Source organism: Bos taurus, chromosome 6 (assembly GCF_002263795.3).
Source record: "Bos taurus isolate L1 Dominette 01449 registration number 42190680 breed Hereford chromosome 6, ARS-UCD2.0, whole genome shotgun sequence".
In the NCBI taxonomy this organism is placed as follows: Eukaryota; Metazoa; Chordata; class Mammalia; order Artiodactyla; family Bovidae; genus Bos; species Bos taurus.
The window spans coordinates 87,485,342-87,502,994 of record NC_037333.1 but is presented as its reverse complement, the minus strand read 5'-3'; the positions used below and the strand labels follow the sequence as shown (position 1 = coordinate 87,502,994).

Here is a 17,653-nt window from a genome sequence, read left to right as displayed (position 1 = left end):
GCATGGCAGCTTACTCCAATATTCTTGCCTGGAGAATCCCATGGACACAGGAGCCTGGCAGACTACAGTCCATAGGGTGCAAAGAGTCAGACACCACTGAAGTGACTTAGGACTCATGCATGCAACAGGCATGATACAGAACTGTTCCCAAGAAAACAAACTCCAAGCCTAGCTACAAAATACATAAGCTTCTTGATGATCTTCAACCTCCATCAGTTACCACATCTGTCAACACAGATCTTCACTTTACTTTTTGCTCCATCCTCTTTAAAGTTCTGTTCCGCAAGGGTATCAGTACTGTTCAGGTCTTCTGCACACACTATGTCTTTGCCTGGAATGGCCCTCCGTGTATCTCCACATATCTTCTGCGCATCTTTCAAAATCCAGCGCTGCCGTCACCTCCTCTGTTGAAATGTCCTCAGATTCTTCCAGGTTACATGCTTTACGTTGTATGAAAGTATCTGTTTATATTTCTTTCCCATTAAGCTGTAACCACTTCAATGACAGAAACTGGGTTTATTCATTCTTTATTCTTAGACACCAGATCCGATTCTATGTGGAAAAAGTGCTCAAGAAATGTTTGGAAATAGATGGATGGACGGAATCAAGGTAGAGAGGAAAGAAATAGGGAACGAAGCAAACAAGGAACTGAAAGAAAAGGATGTGGAGGGAGGGAAAACGAGAGCAGGAGGAAAGGAGGTAATGAGCCTTTTCTAGTGATTCTAACATTTTTCATTTGTGAGGATTATCCTCATATTACCGATCTATGAAAGGTGAAAAGGTGAAAGTGAAGTCACTCAGTCGTGTCCGACTTTTTCTGACCCCATGGACTGTAGACTACCAGGCTTCTCTGTCCACGGGATTTTCCAGGCAAGAGTACCAGAGTGGGTTGCTATTTCCTTCTCCTGGGGATCTTCCCAACGCAGGTATTGAACCTGGATCTCCCGCATTGCATGCAGACGCTTTACCCTCTGAGCCACCAGGAAAGGGTCTTTCAAATTAATGAATAGAGATGAAATCTGTTCACACTCACTTAGAAATAGACTTGCTGCCAGTGGTCTGGATTTCCCATCTGATACTTAAAGAAATTATCAGCATTTATTGACTTTGATGACAATTCATTGATCAGTGATTTCATCCCATCTATGTTAATCCATTCAATATGTTATTCCTCAATTTTAGTTGAACATATAAATGTTTAGATTTCTTGCACTCAGACTGCAAAAAGACCTTTAAAATCTAGAAAGACAATTTTAGATGCAATCAATACTAGTTTGTACATCAATGAATCTTTCTTGTCTCTCTCTCTCTCATTTTTTTTTTCAGTTATCTGAAGATGATTTCTTTCTTGAGTGAGTAGTTTCATCTTCCTTGTTGTGGCCCTTTTGTTGATTTTAAGGGATGGCCCACAATGAACCTGATTTATAGAATTTATTTCTTGCCTTTGCTTCTGTAACATGACTTCCTGAAGTTCACCCCCAATTTTCTATCAGCTAAATGTGATTTTTTTTTTTTTTTTTAAGTCTAGCTCCTAAGTCTCTGGAAAACTCAGTGCAAAATATTTTCAGTGGCTGTTTCAAACATTGTATTCTTTGGACTGTAAAGCGATACCTATGTTTGCTAAGGTTTTAATTTTTTGAACTTGCTCCATGTTTGTGTTAAGTAGTAAGCAGATTTGCAAGGGAAGGGTGCTACTCTTGGAAGACAGTTTCTCTCTTGTTTACAGCATAGGCCTTTGGCTTAGCCAGCTTGTAATGAACAAAGAAATTCACATTGTTTTATGAGAAAGATGAATAGACATTTTTTTTTTGAGATTTACTGAATACTGCTCAGTCTTCAATTTCTCTCCCTTTGTATGACACTGTATGTGAAAGGACATAGTCCAGAATACTATCCCATAAAAGTATGATTTTTGTATTAAAAGAGTATTGTCAGGGTTACACTGAACATGTTACTACTACCTAACTTCCATAAGTCCAACTAAATGTATATGGAAATTTTACTTAGAAAACTGTAACTTCTAGCAGTATCAGATCAGTAGGATGCAGTATCTTCCAAAGTTAAGCTATGATTTTAGCTGAATAAGAGCAACAGAAGAAACAAACTAGGAAAAAGATTACTGAGATAGAATTTCTTATATTTAAAATGATATAAACAACATAAATAACTTGGGATATTTTTATTATAAACAATATTTATATTAAATATAAATTTAATTGTTACCATCCTTTTCAGAGAACTTTACAGCCTAAGAATAGTTTATTAAAGAAAAGGGAAGGAAAATTAGTGACTATAGCAAGAAGGGTATAGATGGGTTTATCTCTCAGGGTTCTTTTATTTTCAGTTATAGGAACTAACATGGAACTGTCTTTGGCAAGAGTTGTTTTCCAAAGTAGTAAGAGAAGAATATCAGGTGGTAGTATTGTTTAATGACTCACGAAACTGAAAAATCAAGATTTAAAGAATGGTTGAATCCAGAGTCTCAATGACATCATTGGAATACAACTATTGTCTCCATTAATAATCTTCACTTTCTTCTTATGCTAAATTTAAACCAACAACTCTCCCATGCCCACCCCAAGCACCTTCACTGCTACATTCTGCCAGTTTATAAGCCCAGAAGAGAGAACTTCTCTTTCCTAATAGTTCCAAATAAAACAGTTGTATATCATAGTTTCAGTGCCATGATTTAGGCCATCTGCCCATCCAATTACTAGAGTCAGGGATATGGAATATAGTATTTGGGCATGCCTGGATGGATTTCCACTGCTAGACCTGAGTGTTCAGGGGTGGAGTGGGGAAGTGAAGCCAGGAGGGTGTAGATTAATGTAGCTACCTGAATTCCTGGAGAAAGACAGATACCTCACACCTAGAGTTGCCATATATAGAAAATGAAAATATAGAATTCCCATTTAAAATGGAATATTAGATAAACATGGAAGAAATTCTTAGAATCAGGTAGGTCCCATGATAATATTTGGGACATACTTACACAAAACAAATTGTTGTCTATCTGACATTTGAATTAAACAGAGAATATAGTATTTTGTCTGACAAACCTGCCCACACCCAGGCATTTCAGTGATTTTTTCAAGAAATGATTGAAATAGGGCTGAGCAAGCAAAAGTGATGAGTCCACTCCTATAGTAATGAAGAACTGAATGTCAGCAGACATTACTAAGCCAAAAGATTGTAGAGGTGTTCTGTAGGCAAGCAGATTACAATAAGAGAAGTGAAACATAAAATGCGTGAATGCAAACGGAAAATAAAAGAGACCAACGGAAGACTGTTACTAGGGAATGTGGTGTTCGCAGTGTCAACCACAAATTGGCATTTACCCAGAGCATTGCCAGCAACTGAGCAACAAAGAAAGACATTTGCCATCTGTATCTATGGAGACGGAACCCCATGCCGCTATAGCTGTTGACCTTCACCAACCCCTGAGGGAATTCAGGATGGAATGAGGCACTTTCTGCTCCAGGGAATCTGGTGGGACAGGTCTTTAGATAGTTGGATGTTTTTAGGAACAGATTTTATGATCTCAATCCTTGCATCTCTTCATATCTAGTTGAGTTCAGTCACACAGTCATGTCTGACTCTTTGCAACCCTGTGGACTGTAGCACGCCAGGCTTCCCTGTCCATCACGAACTCCCAGAGCTTGCTCAAACTCACTTCCATAGAGTTGGTGATGCCATCCAACCATCTCATCCTCTGTCATCCCCTTCTCCTCCCGCCTTTAATCTTTCCTAGCATTAAGGTCTTTTCCAATGAGTCAGTTATTTGTATCAGGTGGCCAAAGTATTGGAGTTTCAGCTTCAGCATCAGTCCTTCCAAAGAAGCACTAAATCCCTTCATGGTGACATCAGATCCTCATGACTAACAAAAAACCTTATGTAAAATAAATGCTTCATGGTACTCCCCCTTCACCAAAACCTTGTATATTGACTTTCCCCCACTGCTCCTTGGGAAGCAGTCTCTCAGAGCTATCTGATATGCTGCCTCCCGGGCTGCAGTCCTCATTTTACCCCAAATGAAACTTAACACACAGCTCTCAATTTGTACATCTTTTCTGAGGTTCTTGTTTCATAGTGAAAGAATTCAGAGACAGAGTGGTAAATAAGAAGTGGATTTACCTAGAGAGAACAGGGCTTCCCTTGTAACTTAGCTGGTAAAGAATCTGCCTGCAATGCAGGAGACCTGGGTTCAATTCCTGGGTTGGGAAGATCCCCTGGAGAAGGGAAAGGCTACCCACTCCAGTATTCTGGCCTTGAGAATTACATGGACTGTATAGTCTATGGGATTGCAAAGAGTTGGACATGACTGAGCAACTTTCACTTTCAGGCTGAGTGTAGACCATCTCAGAAGGTGAGAGAAAAATCCCAAAAATATGACATGGTTAGTTTTTATGGGTTGGGTAATTTTATAGACTAATGAGTGGAAGGATTATTTCAGTTATTTGGGGGAAGAAGCAGGGATTTCCAAGAATTGGGCAACTGCCCACTTTTTGGTCGTTTATGGTTAGCTTCTTGATGAAAGTGAAAGAGGAGAGGGAAAAAGTGGGCTTAAAACCCAACATTCAGAAAACTACAGTCATGGCATCTGGTCCCATCACTTCATGGCAAATAGATGGGGAAACAATGGAAATAGTGACAGACTTTATTTTTGGGGTCTCCAAAATCACTGCAGATGGTGACTGTAGTCATGAAATTAAAAGACGCTTGCTCCTTGGAAGAAAAGCTATGACCAACCTGGATAGCATTATTCAAAAGTGGAGACATTACTTTGCCGACAAATGTCCATCTAGTCAAAGCTATGGTTTTTCCAGTAGTCATGTATGGATGTGAGAGCTGGACTATAAAGAAAGCTGAACGCTAAAGAATTGATGCTTTTGAATGTGGTGTTGGAGAAGACTCTCGAGAGTCCCTTGGACTGCAAGGAGATCCAACCAGTCCATCCTAAAGGAAATTGTCCTGAATATTCATTGGAAGAACTGAATGTGAAGCTGAAACTCCAATACTTTGGCCACCTGATATGAAGAACTGACTCATTGGAAAAGACCCTGATGATGGGAAAGATTGAAGGCAGGAGGAGAAGGGGATGATGACAGAGGATGAGATGTTTGGATGGCATCACCAACTCAATGGACATGAGTTTGAGTAAGCTCTAGGAGTTGGTGATGGACAGGGAGGCCTGGCATGCTGCAGTCCATTTGGTCACAAAGAGTCAGACACGACTGAGTGACTGAACTAAACTGAACTGATTGTTAGCTTCAGAACTGTCATGGCACTGGTGGGTGTGTGAATGCATAATGAGGCTCAAGGTCTACTGGAAGTCAGTAATCTGCCATCTTGGATCTAATTGGTTCTAATCAGTTTCTGCCATATCCTGCAGCTATGTCCTTTTTTTTAAAGGTTGTACCCTGACCCCTTCTCTCCTAACTCACTGGGAAGAGGAGGACTTGAAAAGGAGGATTCAGCGATGTGAGCTGCCTATGCAACTTCCATTTCCCCCTCTTCTTTTATTTTAAGGCCTTCCACTTTCATCTTTTAAAAACAGAATCTCAGTACTATTCACGAACCCATACTTTTCCTAAACATGTACTTCAGAGGAGGTCAGCTTCAGTTGCAAAAGTTGATTTCTTCTATTGGAATAAGACATGTGTGGGTTTGTTCTTATCTTTGAATAATTTTTACATGGCCCTGTGATTCAATGCCAACCACTGAAACATGTCGTTAAATGTACCAGAGGGCCTCTAGGAAAGATTTTTGCCTGCTTTTAAGAAAGACATGCAAAAAGATAGAATTTGTGATACCTGGTTGTGATGGGGAATTGGTGCAGCCATTCTGAAAGCTAATCTGAAGACAAGGCCTGTGTATAAAGAATGGCAAGATATGAAAAGATGTTAAGAACTATGTACTTGATATACTGATGAACTGAGTAGTCCAGGAATCACCCTACCTCTGGACCTCTTGTAATGCAAATTAATATATTTCCTGATTACTTGGGATGCTTTAAAGTTGTCTTTATCTGCAGCTAAAAACATTCTAACTGACATATACACATACACAGGATTTTCTGTATATTGGACATTGAGATAACTTTTCTGTTTTGTTTGTTTGCCAATGATTACAAACTCAAATCATGAAAACATTTTTTTTCCTACTTAAAAGGTAAGTTTTCTATTTAAAAAATACCATATGCTATCGTTTAAAGTAGTCAGTGAAAACAAAAGCAAACATGTATTTTAGAATTAGAACTTTAGGGAAAAGAAATCATGGAAACTAATATTCATTCAATGGTAATGTCTCTTTTTTAAAAAAAGCAGCAATTACTTAATGAAACTTCAGAATTGACATCATAATTTGGCCTGAATATACTACTTTGAACTATCATGTTGGAATTTCCCAGTTGGTGAAGGGTTCAGCTGCTTTTCACAGAATCCTTTTATATCTTGGTAGAATGGTGTCCCCATATATGTGGAGATGCTGTTACTCTATCTTTTTAGAATCATAACAATAGGTGCTTGGTCACTCAGTCATGTCCAACTCTTTGCGACCCTAAGGACTGTAGCCTGCCAGACTTGTCTGTCCGTGGGATTTCCCAGGCAAGAATATTGGAATCGGTTGTCATGCCCTCATCCAGGGGATCTGCTGGACCCAGAGATAGAACCTCAGTCTCCTGCACTGCAGGCAGATTCTTTACCTCTGAGCCCAATAACAGCATACATTTATTTAAATTATATCAGTGGGAAAATCACTATTGAATGATACAAACAGGTCAACACAATAACTTAACTCCTCTCTGCTTCTGACCTTAACAGATGACATGTGTTGGATTTTACACCTATTTTTAGTTCTCATCTTAGGTTCTCCACCTACAGTTGGAAAATCTAGCTGTGACATTCCAGTCACTTCATTTTCACAGCAGGAGTCTGTTCATGAAGAATGCCAAATTTCTCCTTATAGATCCATTCTGTGTTTATTGTTACTGCCAAACATTTTCTTCCTCATTTTCTGAAGTGGAGGCACTACAGAGAAATCTGCTGTGAGACATTTTGGTAAAGTGAATCTTACTTTATCACTCATTATTAACATGACATTAACTTGCTTTCCCAAAAGGAGTAGGAGAGCATGGGGTGGGGGAATATACAGAATAAAATTAAACAGTGTTAATGTCATACCTATTAAGACTTGATTTAGTGACATATAAAAGAAAACCCACATATGGCCTATGCATAATGGAAGTGCTATCCCCCTTACACTTTGTATAACAAAGTCTGATGCTAGGCAGCCCAGGGCTAGGCTGCCAGCTCCTACCCCTAAAAACCTTGGGGTATCCGATTCCTTCTTTATAGCTACTCTACCAAACCAAGTACATGCCTCGAATCCAAGGTTATCTCAAAGAACTCCTGTATCATGTTCATGGGCCAGGCAGCTGGAAGGATTACTAAGTAAAGGACCCAAGGTGCTTACCTACTAAGATGAATCACATTCCTTTGAGGAGCTTGCATAGAAGCCTCTCATAAGAACCATGTCAAGCCATTGAGGTGTAAGCAGTACTTTGGTTTATATCTCATTGACTTATCCTAAATCCAGTGTGGTCCTTAGTCACAAGGAAGTCTGCAATGACTTTTAGCTGGCTTTATTGCTACCTCACTTAGAATTGCCATTCTTCCTTAGGCATAAGGAACAGCTGTACGGTAGATGATTCTATCATATTCTCTATCATAGTATGATTAAGATTGTATTCCAACCCCAAAGATTCAGAATTTGATCAGAACTTGTACCTTTCAAGTTTTAACTTTTCCCCCTGTCATTTTTCACATCACAAGATTTTTTTCCAGAATGGGGAGTGATTTCACCAATCTACACTTAGATTTCCTGTAAATATAAGTAAGCATGTAAACATGCCATATTCCATCCTGAAAATGTCTTTAAGCCCAAATGTTATAATCCACAAAGCAGATTTTATTCTATTTTACCTATTTGGTGAATTCAAAATTCTGATTTAACACTAAAGATAACTGTATTTGTTATGACTTGATTGGTTATATGTTTGCCTCCAAACACTTCATATTTTCCATAAAAATAGGCTTTTATAATAAAATCATTTTTTTTATGAAAGTTAGTTTATAGCAAGTCAGAAGCTGCAGGGGTACAAAAAAGGATATAATCAAAATGTTTAAAAAATATTAAATTCTTATCAGAGCTTTCAAGCTAAGTTTCAAAACTTACATTTTCCAAAAAGTTTGAAAAATAGAAGACTCACTCTTAAGTGCTAAGGGGGTTGCCTTTGATAATTCTGTGAAGCTTGAAAAGGTACTCTTAAGGATTAATTTTTGTCATGAAGTGTGGGAAATAGTAGTAGCACAGTATAGCTATTTCAGGGCCTTAATTATTGATGGCTATATAGACATGAGTTTGAGTAAACTCCTGGAGTTGGCAATGGCCAGAGAGGCCTGGCGTGCTGCAGTCCATGGGGTCCCAAATAGTCAGACGTGACTGAGCGACTGAACTGAACTGGTATCTTAAGAGTCTCTGTTTTTCTGCTAATTCTGTTATCACATCAGTCACTTTTGCTATCCAGCTCAGCCATAGCCCTTCAAATCACCTTAAATTCACTTACTTAAGCAGGATGCCAGCAGGGTGTCATGAGAGATCCAGAGTTTGCAAGACCCACCACAGAATGTCACTATAGTTTCACTTCTTAAACTTGCCTATTGACATCCCTGTGATTCTTCGGTCCCTAAAGCAGAAAACAGATCTGATAGGGAGTGTTTGGACATGATTAGCATCATATGTATATGTGTTTTTAGTCGTGTCTGACTCTTTGCCATGCCGTGGACTGTAGCCCGCCAGGCTCCTCTGTCCATGGAATTCTCCAGGCAAGAATACTGGAGTGGGTTGCCTTTCCCTCCTCCAAGGGATCTTCCCAACCCAGTGACTGAACCCAAGTCTTCCACGTTGCAGGCAGATTCTTTACCATCTGAGCTACCACGGAAGCCCAATTAGCATCATATTCACCTTTAATTGTTTTTATTCCTGTATTTATGGGGGCACAAAGAGAATGTCAGAATTAGACACAGAGGTATCTAAAATTTTGTCAAGGTGTGTGTCTGCTTTTTTTATATTTTTTAAACACTGTGTATTTATTTTTGGCTAGCTGGGTCTTCTTTGTTGCACGCAGCCTTTCTCTCGTTGCAGTGAGAGTGGTTAGTTAGTCTTGGTTGTGGTGCACAAGCTTCCAATTGCAGTGGCTTCTCTTGTTGTGGAGCTCACACCCTAGAGTGCAGGCCCAGTAGTTACGGCACACAGGCTTAGTTGCCCCATGGCATGTGGGTCTTCCCAGACCAGGAGCCAAATCCATCTCCCCTGCATTGGCAAGTGAATTCTTAACCACTGGACCACCAGGGAAGTCTGTGTGTCCGCTTTTAAACTCTAAAGCTTTATAAAAGCGTGAATTATTAACAATAGGTATGTTCTAATACCCTCACTGGGATTCCCAGGTGATACCAGTGGTAAAGAACCCACCTGCCAATGCAAGAGACACAGGAGATGCAGGTTCAGTCCCTGAGTTGGGAAGATCTCCTGGAGAAGGAAATGGCAACCCATTGCAGTTCTTGCCAGGAAGATACCATGGACAGAGGAGCCTGGTGGGCTACAGTCAATTGAGTTGCAAAGAGTTGAACACGATTGAAATGCCTTAGTAGGCACACACGCCCTCAATACCCTGATTAGGTCTACTTAGTGTGTAACCCATGGACACTTCCACAAGTTTAAGCTTATGTAATTGTTTATGACTACAGGACACAAATTCAGCTTCATTCTGAATATGAATCTGGTACAACTGTGTAATTCCCAGAATTAACATGTAAAGAATTTTTAACTTTCTCAGGGTCTGCCAGACATGAGTACGCAATAAGTATGCATTGAGTGAAGATCAGTGCTATTTCTAAACTAACTCTTTCCAACTTGGTATTAGGTTTTTAATCTACTAAACAAGTTTATCTCATTGGTGGTGGTTTAGTCACTAAGTCGTGTCCGACTCTTGCAACCCTGTGGACCATAACCTGCCAGGCTCTTCTGTCCATGGGATTTTGCAGGCAAGATTGAATTTAATCCTAATTTTAACTGGAAGTAAGCATTCTAGAGTCTCCTCTGCTTTATCTACTTTGTGCTCCACAAGAGATACTGTTACCCTTATTCGTTCTAAAGTTTTCAGCATTTCATATTTTCCTTTACTATTTCCAGATTTTTTTCTCACCATTATTTCAAAAGAAATATAACCATTTCATTTTTGATACATAAAATAAAATGTAGGAAGCTTTAAAGATGCTTGGGGCTGGTGCACTGGGACGACCCAGAGGGATGGTACAGGAGGGAGGAGGGAGGGGGGTTCAGGATAGGGAACACGTGTATACCTGTGGCGGATTCATGTTGATATATAGCAAAACCAATACAATATTGTAAAGTTAAAAAATAAAAAATAAATAAATAAATTTAAAAAAGAAGTAAAAAAATAAATAAATAAAATGTAGGAAGGTTTAAAAAGTGTAGAAATCTTCTCTTAACAGGAAATCATCATCACCACCATAACCATCATCATAGTAGTAGTAGCAGAACTATTTGTTAAGCACTTATGACTAAGTACTTAGACACTATTTTTACTAACATTAATCAGAATCACAGCAGCTCTGCAAAGTAGGTATCATTATCCCATTTTACAGATGAGAAAACTGAGGCTCAGAGAGGTTAGTTTTAAGTAAAATCATACTGCTAGGATGTGGCACTGCCAGGATTTGAAGCCAGGTGTATCAGGTCATTATATTGTAATGTAGATATACTAGGAAAAATTCATTATGAATGAAGATATTTCACAGCCTCAGAACAATTTGTAATTAATGTGGAGGTGTATAAATAAAATCACCAGAAGTTATTCCACTACTGTGTTTTTTTTTTTAAATGTTTGACATTTGGCCACTTTAGGAATCCCAGAAAAGAACATTGTACAGCACAGGAGGAAATAGGGGCAGAAGTGTTCTTGATTGAATAAAAGCAATGGTTGAAAGAAAAAGACTTCCTTCTTGAGTTCCTCATGCAATGAAAAAATAGATTCTCTTCTCTTACCAGAAGACCACCAGTTTGAGGAGGGATGCAAAGGCCAAACCAAAGATGCCTTACTTAGAGCAGGATGAACTGTCCTTCTGAAATAGGTATTCAGCCTTCTTCATTAATGCATCAGACTTAATGACATGATGAGTTTACTGGGATATTTCCATTGGAGACTGTCACTGACAGTTCTGCCAAAGAGAGCCATTTTTAGAACTGGGAGTTTGTGTATGAATTTCCTATTTGTACACTGGCTATCACATTCTCAAGTGTCTGAAGAGACTGAGGTTGAATAGGAAAGTTGTTTGCAGGTGTAGTCTTCTGCTCTCAGTGTGGGTTTACAGCTCTTAAAAACAACTTTTGAGGAAAAGCTTTCTGTTTGATGTGGATGGTGGCGAGAGTTATGTACATACCGTGGAGCCAATGTGATTCCCTTATGAGGAGAAAATTCCCAGCTAATGATCTAGCATTTGAGCTTGGGTCAAAGTGAGTTACAGTCTAGTTTTCTAACCTGAGTAGTCATATTCAGAGCCTCTACTCATACTTAAAGGGGAGGGTGCTGCTGCCTCTCTATATTTTTTAAAAGTGGAAAGAGTGTGAGTGAGACCTGTACTTCTGCAATTCAGTTCCCATGTGGCTAAGGCTTGGTCATCAATCTTCTTGACCAAGAGACACCACATTTTCCCCCTCAACTTTACTAAAACCACAGAGGTGGAGAGGAAAATGTCTGTTCATTAATGTCAGACACCAATTCAAATGGCTTACAGGCCTCAGTACAACATTAAATAAGCCTTCGTATAAAACATGGGTCAGAATTGGTTCTTTCAAACTTGTTTTTAGATATGTGACTGTTTTAGTCATCAAGGCAGTATGTAAAATAAAATCCTTTCCAGGTTTTATATATTTGAAATGGGAATGAGGATTCTTTCAGTTCTATATTAGCAGTTTTCATTAATATCTTTTTTAGTATTTCAAGAATATATTTTATTTTTTTAATGCACCAAAGCATTTTCTTCACCAAAACTATGATAATCGAAATCTGAGACAATTAGAACCTAAAAATGCCTCTCTTACTCTCTTTCTCTCCAGTAGGTAGGTAAGTAGATAGAAAGATATTCTAGAGATATATATGTGTATGGCTATCTGTATATCACTCTGTCTGTGTCTATGTATATGTATATCTATTTGGAAAGTAAAAAACTTAAATTCCTTCCACAGCATAAAATAAAATTTTTATAGTTCTATTTTTCTTATAGTTAATTTGGTGACTGATTTTTTAACTTAAGTATCTCACAGATTCAGATATATATCTATCAAAGCAGGTTGCTATCCAGATGAAGGCCAGTAAAATGTGGAAGACCTATAGTGTCCGCCTAGCAGCATTCATTAGAAAACCATACTTATAAAAAAATAAAGTAATATTTGGTGACTGATCATCATACCACTAAATGCTCTTGTGTTGCCGTGCTACAATTTTATTTTTAAGCTGAGGCTACTGGAAAAAGAAGTGATTTAGACTTATGTGATACAAATCCCATAGTCCATGATAAAAGTAACTTAAGATAACCACTGTAAACTTATCAATCTGTGACACTGAAATTAATAGCCTCCATTTATTTAATAATTGCTTAGCCTGCACATGTTCTGTACCCCCACTTCCTGTGCTCTGCACCAAGGGTACAGCTGGAGGAAGTCCTCTGTTCCTCCTGCAACCATCCGTCTGGCTGGTGGCACTGCTTTCTGTGCAGGAATACTATTTTACCCTATGTTGTTCATTGTTGAGTTTACAGGACATCTGTCTGATCATGTGTATGTGCACATTATTGAAGGCATAAACTGACCAGCAGCATCTTGGTGACTGTGGATGATAATGATAGGCCCCCAAGAACATCCTTTTTTTTGTAAGAAGTCCTTAGAAGGCCCATTGGGAAAACTGAAATGCCTGGATTCCTTTTGTTTCTTAATAGAGTCGGATCTGGAAGGCCTTGATGATCTAGGTACTGTTTACAGCAGCATTGACCAGCAGCTGAATGAAACCATGAGGCGCCGCAGACATGCAGGAGAAAATGATTACAACATCGAGGTACTGCTGGGAGTGGATGACTCTGTGGTCCGTTTCCATGGCAAAGAGCACGTCCAAAACTACCTCCTCACCCTGATGAACATTGTGAGTAGTGACTCCCTTTCTGAGGCTTTTTGATCTTTTAATTCACTTCTCCTGTTTTGCTCTGGTCTTTTGGAAACCTCTATGAGGTCTTCCATGACTACACCCCACATTCAAAATGTGTACGTAACTGCATTCAATTCAAATATTGATCTACAGATTTAACATACAAGATGCAAAACTAAAGGAAACATGAAGTGATATTTTCTTTTGCGTGATCAACTATTGATCCATTGTCACCAAAGAGAAATCTTAAATTTAAAAAATTATAATGGGCTGGAATTATAATATCAACTATGGTTTTCATTTGGTTCTGGGGATAATCAAAACTCTCAGGACTGTCCTTCTGACTTGATGTGGACCACGAAGAATGAGATGGATCTTTCCAGCATCATTTTGCATCCCAGGATGATGAGGAATTATTTAGGCCTAATAACTCTGTGTGCATGCTTGCTTTTAGAGCTTTTGGATAGAGTAATATTTTTCACCATGATGCAGTTGAATGTAATATACATACAACGCACAGTCAACTCTTGGCACAGTGCTGCCCTGCAATTATAAAGGACTCTAAATTTGTTCTCTACGTCTTCCTTATCAGCCTTAATCTTATCCAGAAGAAATTTAGCCATCAAACTGATGTCCTTTTTTCCCAGGTGAACTGGCACAGAGCAGTTGAGGAGAAATAATACATAAGTTACCTACTTCTAAAAGATAACTAAGATAGTAGTATGCTCTGTTTTATATGTTTTGTCTCCTAGAATGATAAAATACCATATTACTCTGGCAAATGTATTGCCTAAGCCTATTCTGTCTTTCAGCTTTTGACTTTTAGTGTGATTTCTTTGGGTACCTTGCCTTTTTTCCATGCTTAAGATTAGATTTCCAACAATTCTTAATTTTATTAATCATGATTTTATTTATTCTAATATTTAAGCCAATATGTTAAACATATATTCTGTTCATTAGATGCCAATGTATGAAATTCTACATATATTATGTCTCTGTGAAATGGAAAATAGTGTAGAAACTCAGATACATGTTTATTTGTTCGTTGGCACAGATCCCAGTTATGAAGACTGCTTAGCGCACAGAAAACAAATTCCCCTGGAGATGCTACTTTTATTAATTCTTGCATCATTCATTGTGCCCCTGGATCACTTTCTTCTACACTAGGGAGGCAGTCAGTCAGGACAGACTTGTTAGTAAGGCTCTTGGAGTAATTCCACAGAGATTTGGAACAGTCTTTGTCCTCACAGTACTTATAATTTAGTCAAAGATAAAAGTGATGCAAAAAAATGCAAAGGTTGAGCAATAAAAGGCATTCTATTATTAAGACATATCAGTAGGCACTGTATTGTAAGTTCTTTAAGACTTTAGAGGGAGCAGCTGTGAAGTGTTGAGATTATCCAATTGGGACTTAGGAGGCAGAGGCTTTAGTTCTAGCTATGTTCCTGGTTGATTTTGTGACCCTAGATAATCATGTCCCTTCCTGGGATTTAGTTTCTGTATTTATAAAATTAAAAGATGGTACAAGATGTAATAATCCTCTAATCCATCAGGAAGCTTCAGGTTAAAGTAGGTCTGTAGGGATTTGTTTCCTGGATTTTTAAAAAAATCTGCTTTGTTTTTCAAAGGGCACATGGGATTGTCAAGGTTTTCTAGACAGACTCTGTTGACAGGAAAGTAGAAATGGCTATAGTATATTCACCACACAGTAAGCTGAGGTGTCAAGGAATACACAAGACTGCTGCATTTTTGGTTTTATAACCATTGCCAAAGATATTTTGTTTTTAAGACCATTAAAAAAGTTAGGTAATAGGCTGAGTCTCTATCTCCAATACTAGAAATTATTCTAAAGCTAATCGAGCATCAGAGAATGGAACTGGAAGAGGGAATATAATTTTTAAAACTGAAGTTCATTGCATCTGAAGTAATTAGTATATGTAGAGGTTTTTAGGAGGTAATAATAACAGTCCCCGCTCCCTTCTCAAGTTCAGAATCGACTAAATGATAGGCATAGTGAAAAGGCAGATGAAGAATAAATAGTTTTCTTATTGACAAGAGCTGAATTGCACATCATTTAAATGTGTAGCCACAAATATTTTTCTTATTCTCAATTAGCTGGGAGCACTTTGTCCCAGCCCCTGCCACCCAGGAACATTTGGCAGTGTTTGGTCGGGAAGATCCCCTGGAGCGGGGCATGGAGAATTCTTGCTTGGAGAATCCCATGGACAGAGGAGCCTGGCAGGCTACAGTCCATAGGGGTCACAAAGAGTTGGAGACAACTGAAACGATTTAGCATGCACCGAGGCATTTTTGGTTATCATAACTGGGAAAGGAAGCTCTGCCACCACTGAGAGATGCCAGGGATGCTGCTAAACAACTACAACATAAAGGGCAGCTGTACACAGTAGAGAAATATGAATTATCTGGTCTAAAATGTCAACAGTGCCAAGGTTTAGAAACCTTGTTAAAAATTAGACAATCTTGCTCACATCCCTCTATCCCCAACCCCCAATTAAATCAAAGGTTTAATAGAAAACCCTTAATTTCAGGTTTTCAATTAAAGTTGAAACTCAGTAATTTCAGATTTCCTTTGTAGGACTGGTAGAGAGCTGTAAGCATGAGAGACTGAAGACTGAGTCTCTTCCTTTCCTCCCTAGGCTCCCATTGCTCTGTTGCAGACCGTTATATCTGTAATACTGAAATGAGAATGCCCTGTCTCAAATTGATCAATTAAATAAGAGTGGGAGAAATGAAAAAAACCAATACTGATACTCTAATGAAATTATCTTTTGGAAATTTGAAGCAAAGAAATAAGTTGGGTTTTTTGTTGTTGTTGTTTTCCATGACAAGTTTGGAATAATTAGTAACTCCTATGCTAGCCTTGTTTTATGGCTTCCCATGGTTATCTAAAATCATGGCTCTCCAAACTTGAGCCCTATCCAAACATAGAGGCTTTCTTTACATGTCACAGGGGGCTTCCCTGGTGGCTCAGACGGTAAAGCATCTTTCTGCAATGCGGGAGACCCGGGTTCGATTCCTGGGTCGGGAATATCCCCTGGAGAAGGCAATGGCACCCCACTCCAGCACTCTTGCCTGGAAAATCCCACAGACGGAGGAGCCTGATAGGCTACAGTCCATGGGGTCACAAAGAGTCGGACACGACTGAGCGACTTCATTTTCACTTTCACTTTACATGTCACAGAGGTTCAGGCAGAAACTATAGAAGAAAACTGACAGCAAAAAGTCTATTTCCTTGCATTGATTTGGGGAGAAATGGGGGGTTTACCAGGTGGCGCTAATGGTAAAGAACATGCCTGCCAATGCAGGAGAGGCAAGAGATGTGGGTTCAATACCTGGGCGGGGAAGATCCCTTGGAGAAGGGCACAACAACTTGCTCTAGTTTTCTTGCCTGGAGAATCCCATGGACAAAGGAGCCTGTTGGGCTACAGTCTGTTGGGTCACAAAGAGTCAAACATGACTGAAGCGATTTAGCATGCATGCACGTGTCCCTGTGATAGAGAAAAGATCACAGTTTCCTTTAGTCTGGTTTGGCACCTTTAACTTAGTTAACTAGTCAGCAGATACAATCTTCTTTTAGTTTACCTGATAGTCAAATATAGTTTCCGTATCCAAAACCAGGTGATATTTAGCATGCCATTCCTGAACCAGGGGAGTACTGTTAGGTCCCAGTGATTTGCTTCATGGTTGTCTCTTTAATTTAAACTGAACACCTTTTCAAAGGAATGTTCATATTTATCTCATACTTTATTGTCTTGAAAAGAGTTCTTAAATTATTAAATGTTAAACATCTGTGTAATGAAAGAATGGATAAGTGAACAAATGAGTGTAAGTAACAGAGGTAGATTGTGAACAGACAGAAACTTTGTATTTGAAATAAGAGGATATAAATGACATGAAGGCTTTAATCAGTTTAACAATATAATAAAAGAAGTGTTTAGAAAGGAATTTAGCATTTGGTCATGTCAATATTTTTTCAAGTATATTGCAAAATGGAAAATTATTGTGACTTTTTTTTCCCTAGAGGAGACAGAGGCTTAAAATGTCAATAAAATTGAGGTAAATTTTTACAGTTATTTGAAGTTTGTAAAACAATCTGAGATAATGATAATACAATGATGGTAATCATTAAAAGAAGACAAGGAAGGGGCTTCCTTGGCAGCCCGGTGGTGGAGATTCTGCATTTCCAATGCAGAGGAAGCAGGTTCTATCCCTGGTTGGGGAACTAGGATCCCACATGCTGCATGGCCAAAAAACAAAAGACAGTGACTAGCTTCTGTGTTGGTGAACACATCATAGTGCTGGGAGGGTGAGGGCCTGGAAAGAGCATGGAAGCTCTGTACCTCTCCCCGCAAA

General features: G+C 38.8%; 1 protein-coding gene across 2 annotated transcripts in view; it reads left to right on the top strand.

Moving 5' to 3' along the window:
* The window catches only part of ADAMTS3 (ADAM metallopeptidase with thrombospondin type 1 motif 3), a 280,320-nt gene that overhangs the window by 203,155 nt on the left and 59,512 nt on the right, over positions 1–17,653 (top strand). For both annotated transcript variants that reach the window (XM_024993300.2, NM_001192797.1), the window contains exon 5: positions 13,077–13,276. In XM_024993300.2, coding sequence (XP_024849068.1) covers positions 13,077–13,276 — 200 coding nt within the window. The remainder of the gene's footprint in view (positions 1–13,076; positions 13,277–17,653) is intronic.